At 49.0% G+C, this 12,135-nt stretch overlaps 1 protein-coding gene across 1 annotated transcript in view; it reads left to right on the top strand.

Moving 5' to 3' along the window:
• The window catches only part of IGF1R (insulin like growth factor 1 receptor), a 257,169-nt gene that overhangs the window by 199,434 nt on the left and 45,600 nt on the right, over window positions 1-12,135 (top strand). The window contains exons 6-10 of the mRNA XM_045296469.1: window positions 3,832-4,046; window positions 5,456-5,582; window positions 6,988-7,226; window positions 11,002-11,169; window positions 11,351-11,555. Of these exons, the coding sequence (XP_045152404.1) occupies window positions 3,832-4,046; window positions 5,456-5,582; window positions 6,988-7,226; window positions 11,002-11,169; window positions 11,351-11,555 (954 nt within the window). The remainder of the gene's footprint in view (window positions 1-3,831; window positions 4,047-5,455; window positions 5,583-6,987; window positions 7,227-11,001; window positions 11,170-11,350; window positions 11,556-12,135) is intronic.

Below are 12,135 nucleotides of genomic sequence, written 5' to 3' on the forward strand. Positions count from 1 at the left end.
TGAATTGTAATGTAAATATCTGATATGCAGGATGTATTTTCATTGTTACAAATTGAACATAATTAAAGCATAGTGATTAATCACAAAACCATATGTAATTATATATTGTGAAATTTTTATTTCTAATTACAAATAAGTGAAAATTTGTCTTAAAGCATGGTGTAGCATGAGTAACAGTCTTCATGCCGGGTACTCGTATTTGGGCGTATCTGCATGTAGGCGGACCCCCCTGGAGACGGATAGAGGAGCGGGGTCTCTGTTCCTAAGACCATCGGAAATATGTGGAGGGTCGGACTATAGTTTAAAAAATAAAAAAACTCTGAACAAATTCCTATGCACACTGCATATATCTTATTTTGAAGTAAAAAACGAAACGGGGCAAAAACACCCGGCGGCCCGGATAAATGTTCTCGGCGGGCCGCATGTGGCCCACGGGCCGTAGTTTGAGGACGCCTGATCTATGCAATGTCTTTGAGGCCAGCGAGAGTCCTACGTGCTGGGCTTTGATGCCCCCTGGATGGCCACCCAGAGAGGTGTTTTTCCTCTGAGAAATGCAAGTACAAATCTGTGTGCTTGTACTTCCCCCACTGTCTGCAAGGACGAAGAGAGAGGAATGGCCCGTCCCTTCCTGGAGGCCTCGGGCTCATTTGTCCCCTTTCGTCAGGGGACAAGGCTTTCACGTTCTCCAAGGACTCTGACACTTCAGAGTGAAAAGATTCCACACGTTTATGATGTGATTTAAAGTTCACAGTATCTTTTATATTCCCTCATTCAAGTCTTCACACCAGCCACGTGGCCAGACGTCAGTGCGGGGCTCGGCCAGGAGTTGTTGCTTAATAAATGGCAGAAATGAGGCCCAAGACCTGGACCCTTGGTTCCCAAATGTAATGCTTCAAACCCCGTACCTCGGACTGTCTTCTAAGTGCTAGTCCCATTTGATGGCAGATAATGGCTGTATTTCTTCTTGATCCTTCAGGTCTTTCTTAGAGCACGAGGTGATGGTACTGAGACATGCATGGGATGGTTAAGGGTAAGAGGTGGCATTGAAAATATCAGTGCAAATAATACACCTTCTAGGGGACCAACAACTAACTTCCAAAGGAGGAGAAGCTTACCCAGTTCAAGGTGTGTCTACAGATTGACAGATGGCCCACCTAAATAGAGAAACAAAATAACCAAAAAATGGTTACTTTTTAAATGCTCCCTGAATATAAAAGCAGTGAACGTAGAACAATTTGGAAATCACATTTAGTCAGCAATTTACTTTAGTGACCATTTTCTCCAGTGAGGGGCAGGGAAGTGAAAATTTGACATTTGTGTGTCTTGAAGACGTGCAGGAGCGTCTCTGTCTGGGGCTCTATTTTCATTCTACCCTGATGACTCAAGGGATTGGGAAAGCATGTCGAAAGCCAGGGTACGGAGCCCAAGACCAGTATCGTCAGGCAGCTCGTGAATGGCCTGGTTCTTATTTTGACGAGGGGCTTGCCTTTCTTCTTCTTTAGCTTTTGTAGCTGCCATAGCGTGTGGGTTTTATTAATATTGGTGTCCTGGCTCTGAGCCTCCTTGATAGTGTGAAAAATGTTTCTGTTTACTGCGGAAGGAATCTTGCTTTTGAGAGTGATTAATCACCACACGGCACATCAGTGTGCCTGCCATTCACTTGTCATAGCTCCGGTTTGTAATGCAGGCTTCCTCCTATGGCGGAGAGGGTTGTGAGTGTAGACGGTATTTTCCGTGCCGGTTTACCCACTGCTAGTAAAATGAATTTACTAAGACCAGCCTTGTCCTGGCTCAAGAGGCCATTTGGGCAGTCATTGGCCCAGAGGTTTCTTCCGCATGAAGGAGCAGCAGCCATATTGAGAGCAATCTTGATCTGCAAGCATGAATGTAGGCTTAAGAGGAGGAGGAGGCGGTGGAGGAGGAGAAGGCTATTGGTTGCTATCGAACAGACTCCGACTCATGTCAACCCTGTGTGTGTATGCCAGGAAGCGTCTTTCCTCCTCGGACGCCTTCTTCAGTTCCCTGATTGACACCTCTTCCCTGTCCGCAACATCCCCTACACCTGGGAATGGAAGGGGGAGAGCTGGATGGGTCTGCCCGGAGGACGCAGACCTGGCTACACCTGCCCCGAGCTCCCTTCTGGACACGCTGCCTGTGGTGCACACAGTGTCCCGGGAGGATGCATGTAGACAACTTCTCAGCTGCTGGTTCTCGGCCCTCTGCTGTCTGGCTGTCAAATGTGCAAAGACACCTCTGGGTGGTGGGTTCCCGAGGAGCCTGGGTGGGATTCGCGGAAGCTGCCTCGGGATTTCAGTGAGCCCTTCGTGGGCAGCACGCTAGCCCTCACCACGTTCATGTGCAGCAGAGAGCCCAGTGCCTGGGAGGCGGTGGGCTTCAGGCTGCGGGGCAGGTTCTGCATCAGCCCTATGATTCATCTTGGCCGTTCGGGTCACGTGTCTCCTGCTCAAATTTCTCTTCCTACAAGTGACTAAGGTGGGACCAGAAGGTGCCATTTCACCCCACTTCATGCCACTGGATCCTGGCTCGGCCCCCTTCTCATCTGAGAGGGAAGCCCCCTGTGGCTTCCCAGAGAAAGGCCCTGGTCTGCTTGGCAGTGCCGTAACCATGCTGTGCACTCCACTTTAAGTGAATGTGGCTGGAGGCTAGGCGGTGGTTAGAGGTCCCAGCGTGGGCGTAAAGAAGTCATTCTCTGGAGAGGAGTCCTGACGGGTACAGCCTGCAGCTAAAGGGCTTTGGGGTGATATCCACTGGCTGTCCCAGCTCTGGACAGAGGCTGGACTCCCTTTTTTCCACCTCACTAGACTGTGTGCTGGCTCTGTGCCATCGTGTCACACAGGAAGTATGTGAGAGCTGCCTAGAGACACACAGGTGGAGACGCAGGAGAGGGAGGCTCTGGGTTCCCTGGGAGCCAGAGAGAGGAGCAAGCACTGGTATGTGCTCTGTCACCTCCCTGCAGTGGACTTTTGAGAGTGAGAAGCCAGGACACTTGCTTAGGTCGCCCCCCCAGCTCTCCTGTCTCCTTTAGTGGGCCAGGAAGCAAACAGCGCTGGGGCTCAGCATCCCTCAGAGCAGTGGTTCTAAACTAGGGTGCCTGGACCAGCTGCAGCCACATCCCCTGGGAGCTTGATGAAAACACGAATTCTTGACCCACACTTTGCCACCTTCATTTTCCAGGTGATAGGATGTACCCTCTGTGCTGGGCACTACACAGCTGTGAGCTAGGCAGGCGGCCCAGGGAGACTGCCCGGCCTGGGCTGTTTCTCATCCCTACAAGGCTCCAGAGGCTGAAGCTGGGGCTCTGCAGGGTGGGGTGAAGCTGGAGGGGTGAGCAGGCCCCCAACTGGTCCACAGTGAGTCGGTCTCTCTCTCTGTGTCCTGCCTTGTTTACTTGCTGCTCCGCCACCTGCTCCTGATTGGACCGGGATGGGATTTACTCCGGGATCATGAGAACCTCGCCACAGCAAATATGTAAGCTGTTCTAGTTGGGTAGCAGAGCGCATCGACTTGCCTGTCCTGGTTTCAGACACATTGTGCATTCTGTACTCTGAGCGGCTCTAGGGGATAATTCGATCAACATCCTCTGGGGCGGGAAGCGTTGTTTGCTGTAAGAGCCGGGTCCTACCCATTTCAGCGTGTTGCTGCCATTATGGACAGTCACTCGGCATTCTTTACAGAGTGATAATCGCTGCATCTGTTTCGGACAAGAAGGCTGGGCTCCAGAGCCGCTTCCTGCGGAGGGCGGGGGCCCCGGAGTGGGCAGGCTGGTAGAAAGGGGGGCCAGTGTGCTGATGTTTCTCTCCTTTCTTCCAGGAATTACTCCTTCTATGTCCTTGACAACCAGAACCTGCAGCAGCTGTGGGACTGGGAACACCGAAACCTGACTATCAAAGAGGGGAAAATGTACTTTGCCTTCAATCCCAAACTGTGCGTTTCCGAAATCTACCGCATGGAGGAAGTGACCGGGACTAAGGGACGCCAGAACAAAGGGGACATAAACACAAGGAACAACGGAGAACGGGCCTCCTGTGAGTGGATGCCATGGCGGCTGGCCGGAGCCCCTCCTGCATGGCTTTCCCGCCTTGCTTTAGGAGGAGCGGGGCTGGCGTGGGGCGGGGCTGCGGCGCGGCCCCCGCAATAGCCCTCTGCTGGTGCATGCCTATCTCCAATCAGTAGTGGCGCAGGCTCAGGACATTGTGTGTCTGCACCAGTGCCAGTGCTCAGCACTCATACGTAACTTCCCATGCAGCTTTTAAGGGGTCGGTGACGGTATACAGATAGCCAATGCCCTCTTATATGCAGGCATACCACTAGGTGGGTTTTCAAAGGTGCGCCAGCACTTGCCTGTCCTAAGAGGGAGCTCTCTGCACCCTGGGTGCCCCCAGGAGAGATGCTGGGGAGAGGGAGGAGGGAGCCCAGCGATTAGCACAGTCCACGCAGGCCACCAGATTTCTGCCCTTTGGACAGGGCTTTTACCCTAACAGGGCAAACGTGGTCTGCGTTGAGCTTGCTTTTGAAATGTATAGCAGTCTCAGTATAATGTGTCGCCAGTTCTACCAGTGAAACAGCAATATACGTTTACTCTCAGGTCTGAGATAGAAAAGTACATTTCTCTCTTAACCTTGTGTGAAATTGACTTCTTTGTTGTCGTTTTAATGTTGTGGCTTTGTTTGCCTGCCTGATAAATTTTCTGTCGTCACCATTAGCTTTTTAATAAAGAAAAAATAGTTATTTATATAATCGAGGGTAGTTTGCGCGGATGCGCACGCACGCGCACAAGTACGCACACGCACACATTTGGGGAGACTCAAACTTCCCACTTGGGGTTAGCAACTGAACTCATTCAGCATTAGACTTCTCCACTGGCTGAGTGCAGTTGAAATGCCAGTATCTCCAGCAAATTGCCTTCCAGACCTCTCTCCGACACCTGGAACCCAAAGTCTTCTCATTTGGAGCTGCTTGTAGTCTCGCAGCCTCGCCTCCTGTGTGTGGAGCAGGATCAGGCACTTAAGGAGGGTGGAAGGCAATTTGCTGGAGATACTGCCATTTCAACTGCACTCAGCCAGTGGAGAAGTCTAATGCTGAATGAGTTCAGTTGCTAACCCCAAGTGGGAAGTTTGAGTCTCCCCAAATGTGCCTTAGAAGAAAGGCCTGGTAATTTACTTTCAGAACATTTGTTACTGAAGGCCCATGAAGCACAGTGCTGTTCCGACATGCGAGGAGTCACCGAGTGCCGAGTCTTCTTGCCAGCCACTGTTTGATTTTTGCACAACACACTGAGCTCCTCGAAAGCTACCTACATAGTAAAATGTGTGGGTTCTTTAGACATAAGTCACCTGAGAACAGAAGAGGGACGTGGTGCTGGGACAGGTGACTTTCAGAGGGATGAGGAGAACCCATAATATTTGTCTCTGATACCTGTGCCTCTGTGCCCCAGGTGAGAGTGATGTGCTGCATTTCACCTCCACCAACACGTGGAAGAATCACATCATCATCACTTGGCACCGGTACCGCCCTCCTGACTACAGGGACCTCATCAGCTTCACCGTGTACTACAAGGAAGCGTGAGTCCCTGCCTGTGCTGATGTCCTCTGGCCATCGGGCTGCAAGCGGGTCCATTCACTCGCTGATGCTCCTGTACAGAGTCTGCTCGTCCAGGGAGAACAATGCTGGGTGTCCTGGCTTTACTCTCTGGTGTCCGCCCAGCTGCCCTTTGATGGTCATCGTGGCTGGTGGCCGCCACAAGTGTAGAAGAGTTTGCTTCAGGCCTTTCCTTCTGTAGCGAATAATTGGAGAGCTTTGAATAAAATAAGTAGAGTGGGAAAGGCTTGCTTTCCAAAGAATCAGGTCATTCCAAATTTCTAATGGTGGAAATGCCCCCCCCCCCAACAAAACCCTTCATGGCACCCTGCTGACCTTCTAGGCTGCCTGTCCTTCACCTTATTTCAGTCTCTGTCTGGGGAGATCTCTAGACAGGAAGGAGAAGGGAGGCCGACCAAGTCCACTGCCGGGGAACTTCCACGACTTCTCGCAGTGACTGCTGGCCGGCTCTTCTCAGATCATCTCCTTTTGAACCCCACTCTGCTTCCCTTGTTCCCAGTGTCCAAGCGATTTCCTTCGTGTACTTCGTCTTGCCTAGGTGATACTTGAATGCCACGGGTCTTTTCCTGGGTGCTCGGCGTCTGTAGAGCAGAATACGATGTCACCAGTAGCAGGATCTTGTATTGTACCCCTGTTGCAGCTAGAGCCCTGTGGAGGGTCGTAACCAATGAGGAGGAGAAGGCTCGTGATGATTAGCCACTCAGCCCTCATACTTAGGGAGCCAGCTCGCCATCTCCTATCATGGCGTCAGCCAGCTCACATTCATGTCTGCTCTGGGATCCCATGGCCATTGGCAGCCGAGCCCTGTCATCAGATAAATGTAGAATCTCTACCCAACTGTGTGTGTAAAACACCATTTTCTATTTGATGGTCTTACCAATGTGTTGGCAGTGTAGGCTAGTAATTTTACTAAGGAGTTGATGAGCGTTGAGACAATCTGGAAATGGAATATTTAAATATGATAAGATATATAAACATCATTTGTGAAAAATTTAATATTAGAAGCAACTTCTGTTATTCTCTAGCAAAGTGGTCTTTCTCCAAAAGTTATCCTATATCAATATATGATGTTGGCATTGACCGTGCTTGAGTGCCAACGTAGATAGAGAGGAAAATCCCATTTGTGTATATTATTAAGGCGTAGTGCATTATCAACTCCAGTAACTGTAGAACTCGCTTCTCCTGCCACCGCACTCACCTCTACAGTGCATAAATGTGGTGAAATGTTCTAGAAAGCCGAACTGATTGGTCATATTATTTAGAATCCCCACTGTTGAATCTGTGACATGCTCGGCCACTAGAGAAAGGTTCTGAGAGCTGACGTCGACATCCTGGAACATTCTCCGAGTCTCGCTGGTTATCTTTCAGCCCCTATAAAAACGTGACCGAGTACGATGGGCAGGACGCCTGTGGGTCCAACAGCTGGAACATGGTGGACGTGGACCTCCCTACCAACAAAGATGTGGAACCAGGCATTTTACTGCACAGCCTGAAGCCCTGGACTCAGTACGCTGTTTATGTCAAGGCGGTGACTCTGACCATGGTGGAGAACGACCACATCCGCGGGGCCAAGAGTGAAATCTTGTACATTCGCACCAATGCATCAGGTATCCACCCTGGACCAGCCCCTCTGAACCCCATATTGCTTTTCCAGCTCAGTTGGTTTGCTTATCGCAGGCTATAGTTGGGAGATCGGTGATTAAATATGTTCGTTGCTTCTCTGTCCTGGTCCATTCTGATTTTTATATACCTTTTAGATCAGCAGGCAATAATGCTGCTGCTGCTGCTGCTGCTAGTTGCCATCTTGCCGTTCCAAATCATGGTGATCCCACTGATCACAATGCAAAATTGTGCCAAGTCCTACCACATCCTCACAATTGCTCCTATGGTCAGGTCTGATTGTGGTCCTCCTGTCAGCCTGTGTCACAGAGGTCCTCCTATGGGAGGGTCCTAAGGGATGGTTATATAATTGATGGGAAGAAATCAGAAATGGGCAAAAATTTTCAGGTGACCCTCTCCTCCACGTAGCCAGATCTGAGTGGGAAAGAGAGAATGTATTCTTTCACCAACTAAAATAGTCTTGGGACATGCAGGCCCACCCAGCCCAGCCCAACCACAGACACCTCCCTGTGTAACAAGGTGGGCGGTATCTTAGCCTAGAGGTCGCTGAGCTCATTGGGAGAACAGGGCTGAGGGCAGGTGAGGGGAGTGACTGTCCCCTGAGGGGGGAGAACAGTAGCAACATGTCTGCTCCTCTAGATAAAGCTGCCAACTGGCTGTTAACTAGCCATGTGCTTGTGAGAGGGATCATTCAGGTAGCACTATAACGGGGGATGTTGTGGGGATGTTTTTTAATGAAGAAAATGTAGCTGGTGCTCTTTTCCAATTCACAAATTTGCAGGTCTCCCATCATCCAGAACCCTGGCCTCCCAGGCTTCCTCAATCTTGAGTACACAAAATGTGTCCGCGTAGAATTCTCAACCCGGTCTTCGGTTTCCCACAATCTCCCACTCTTGCTGGCCCTCTTTCCCTAATCATGATGTTCAATAGTAGCTTGTCCCTCCTCCCGATGACACATCTAAAGGAAGTGACTCTGTGGTGCTCCATAAGACTCGTAGTCACTAATTCTCAAAATAGATCTCCAGGTCTTTCTTCCTGGTCTCTCGTAGTATGGTCCTTCTGCTAAAACCGACCCACCACGATGACCATGGCGATACTTGACATTACTGGCATAGCTTCCAGCAATATGGAAACGATCACAGTATGACAGCTGACAGACAGGTGGTGGCAAGATGCAATGCGTTTTTCTTGCTCTTCTGACCATTTTTAACAGCTGTGCGTCATGCTGGTCTCTGAACGTGGTTTCCTCTTCTCTCATCTCTGTCTGCCCTTTGCTGATGAGCCCGGGCCCATGCACGCTTAGTTGGTTTCATCGGAAGGCATGGTCAGCACACAGCCCTTCTCACACCTGAACCGCTGTGGGCCAAACCATCATGGTCAGTGTGCCTCTGAGCCCACATCGCCCACTGGTTCTCCAACTGCATTTGTAGTCACTAGGGATTCACAGAGGTGGAAAACTACAGCCATACCAGTCATCACAGGCATTGCCATTGAGCCGATTCCAACTCATAGTGAACCCTACGTGGCTTTCATAAGCTGTAAACCGTTATTGGAGCACACAGCCTCCCTGGTCTCCCGAGGAGCGGCCGCCGGTGGTTTGGAATCACCAGTGTTGCCATTCGTAGCCCATCACTTCACCAACAGTGCCACCTCTTCAAAATACTCACTGATGAAAACGTCTCTCCTCCCTTTGCACATACCTCCATTTTATAAAGCACTTCTGGATTAGGAAATGATAAAAAGACATTTGTGAATATTTTCCAAACATATAGAATTTGGGTGCACTAGGCGACCCCAGTGGGTGGGATGAATGGTTCACATGCTTAGTTACTGAGGGGTTAAACGGACCCAGATGAGCCCCTCAATAAAGGCTTGGCAAGATCCTTCTGGAACACCAGCCACACCTCTGCCACGACAACGGTGCGGCTGCTGTGACTTGGAGCCCGCGCGGTGGCATCTGGTTGGGGCACATTCATCATCCATGCCTACGTCCGCTCTCGGGGTGGGTTTGGGGTTAAGTCACGCTGCACCAGATGTGTTACTTGGCTTGTCAATAGAATTCCTTTTTCTGCAAATAGAGTCTATTCCTTGAAGCCAGGGTCTAAGTAAGTATCGTTGAATTTTTAGACTGCTCCTCATAGTCGTAACGTCATCGTTGCACTCAAGCGGGACTATGGTCTCAGTGCGTTCCCAGGCCCTTTCCCGACAGCACTTTCTCCTCCCACGCCTCTTGCATGCACAGGCGCACTCGGGCGCACACACTCTTCTCAGTCTTAATTCCCTCTCCCCTTTCACGCTGCCACCTTACTGTGTTGATTAGAGATTTACACGAAATGGAAACCAGGCACGTTTCGTGAAGATTTCTAAAATTAAACATATTTTTAAAGGGCAGTTGTCTACATATAACCTCCTCCCTGGGGGATGGACAACAGAAAAGTGGGTGAAGAGAGATGTCAGACAGTGCAAGATATGACAAAATAATAATTTATAGATTATCAAGGGCTCATGAGGGAGGGGGTAGTGGGGAGGGAGGGGAAAAATGAGGACTTAATGCCAGGGGCTTAAGTGGAGAGGAAATGTTTTGAGAATGATGAGGGCAATGAATGTACAAATGCGTTTTACACAATTGATGTATATATAGATTGTGATAAGAGTTGTATGAGCCCCTAATAAAATGATTTTAAACAGATAGGACATAATAATAATAATTTATAAATTATTAAGGACTCATAAGGGAGGGGGGAGCAGGGAGGGAGGGGGGAAATGAGCTGATTCCAAGGGCTCAAGTGGAAAGCAAATGTTTTGAGAATGATGAGGGCAACAAATGTACAAATGTGCTTGACACAATGGATGTATGTATGGATTTTGATAAGAGTTGTACGAGCCCCCAGTAAAATGATTTAAATTAAAAAAAATAAAAGGGCAGTTGTAATAAATAAGAAGAAGTAGGTGTTTCTATTAGCTGTAGGTTTTACATCATCTGCCCTCCCCTTGGTAGTGCTCCCACAATCCTTTCTTATTTGCAAGTATGAAATCATCATTTTCCTCGGAATTCCCTGAAATAAAAATTCTAAAGAAGAATCCTGGCATTTAGTACTAAAACAAGGTTAGTGTTTCATTTCATGTTACCATGTTCTGATCATCTTATGTAGTAGGTCAAACCTGCAGCCTCATTGATTTGCACAGCGTGTCCCTAGAAAACCATTAAGAGTATTCATTTCATTTTTTTAAGAAAATTAACACAATTTCCATTACCTTCCGTAATGTTAATGGCCACTTATTTCCCATTTCAAAACTAACAGCCAAAAAAGAAAATTTTTATAATAGAAGAACAATCTTGTTCTGCACATAAACACCCCCCACACATACCACAGACGATACACACCCACTCACATAGCAGTCATCTCACATACAACACCATACACAAATGCATTATACCTGCACACCGTAGGCCACATGCCTATTTTGCAAATTTATCTGACCAAGCTTTCTTACATTGTACCAAAGTAGTGCTGTAGACTTTAAGAGTCAATTTTTTTAAGAGTCAAGTCAAGTTAAGACGTGAATACAGAACATGTAACAATTCCAATGTCTCCCTTCCCATACTTCAAGCCTTCTCTAGGAGGTTCTATTCATCTAGGAAAGTCCGATGCCGGGTATAGTGCCAGCTGGGTTTGGGGAGATAGGTGTCGTGTCATGTGAGGATTAACAGCTGGATTTTAGACTCGGTCTACTTCTAAGACGCACTCCATCTCTCTCCAGTGCCCTCCGTTCCCCTGGATGTTCACTCAGCATCAAACTCTTCCTCCCAGTTGATTGTGAAGTGGAACCCTCCGTCCCTGCCAAACGGCAACCTGAGCTACTACATTGTGAGGTGGCAGCAGCAGCCGCAGGATGGCTACCTTTACCAGCACAATTACTGCTCCAAAGGTGAGGATGCTCATTCCCTTGGTTGAAAACTGTCAGCGCCTTAGTGGTAAGACAATCAGGTAGCCCCTCAACCCCTGACCTGGCAACCAGTCCTCCGGTGGTGTGGCCGAGAGCTGTGTCCCCTCGCAAGTATTGATTTGGGTCTCATCTCCACTCTCCATTTGTTCCTCTCTCCCGGAAGACAAAATTCCCATCAGGAAGTATGCCGATGGCACCATTGACATTGAGGAGGTGACAGAGAACCCCAAGACGGAGGTGTGTGGTGGACAGAAAGGGCCTTGCTGTGCCTGCCCCAAGACTGAGGCCGAGAAGCAGACTGAGAAGGAGGAAGCCGAGTACCGGAAAGTCTTCGAGAATTTCCTGCATAATTCCATCTTTGTGCCCAGGTGCGTGTCCTTGAGAAAGCACGTGGATGTACCAGGCACGCCCACGAACTCATGGCAGCTCCGTGTCACAGCAGGACTGCTCGCCACAGGGTGTCGTGTGGCTGATGTTTTCCCAGTCATCCGTAACCATAGGACTCTTTCTAGGCCCCTCTGGGTAGACTCTAACCTTCACATTTTTGGTGAGTATTCAAACACTCACCCACTCGTGCCATCCAGGGATGTCCTTTCCTACAAACCTCTAGTGGACATTTATACTGTGCTTACTTCACCCCCTGAAGGCTCGCTGACATTGTCATAGCAAATAGTTCCAAAGAGACTTTGTTTTTGGTCTCTTTTGAAAGTATATACATACAGACATATGTGTAAATGGTTAAAGTTAGGGAACAATATTACCTTGAAAAGTCCATAAAATAGGAAACAAAGGCATTTTAGGACTAGAGACGTTTCCTGTTTCAGAATCCCCCTCTCTGTTTGTTCATTGTGCAGGGGCTCTCTCGGCCTCACCTCCTAGCTAGCGATTAACACCAGGAAGACTTGCAGGCAAAGAGCGCGGTGTGGGGCCTCTGACTCGCCCTGCTTC

The sequence above is a fragment of the Echinops telfairi genome, unplaced genomic scaffold (genome assembly GCF_000313985.2).
Source record: "Echinops telfairi isolate 266 unplaced genomic scaffold, ASM31398v2 ScPeMD7_7409;HRSCAF=8447, whole genome shotgun sequence".
NCBI lineage: Eukaryota > Metazoa > Chordata > Mammalia > Afrosoricida > Tenrecidae > Echinops > Echinops telfairi.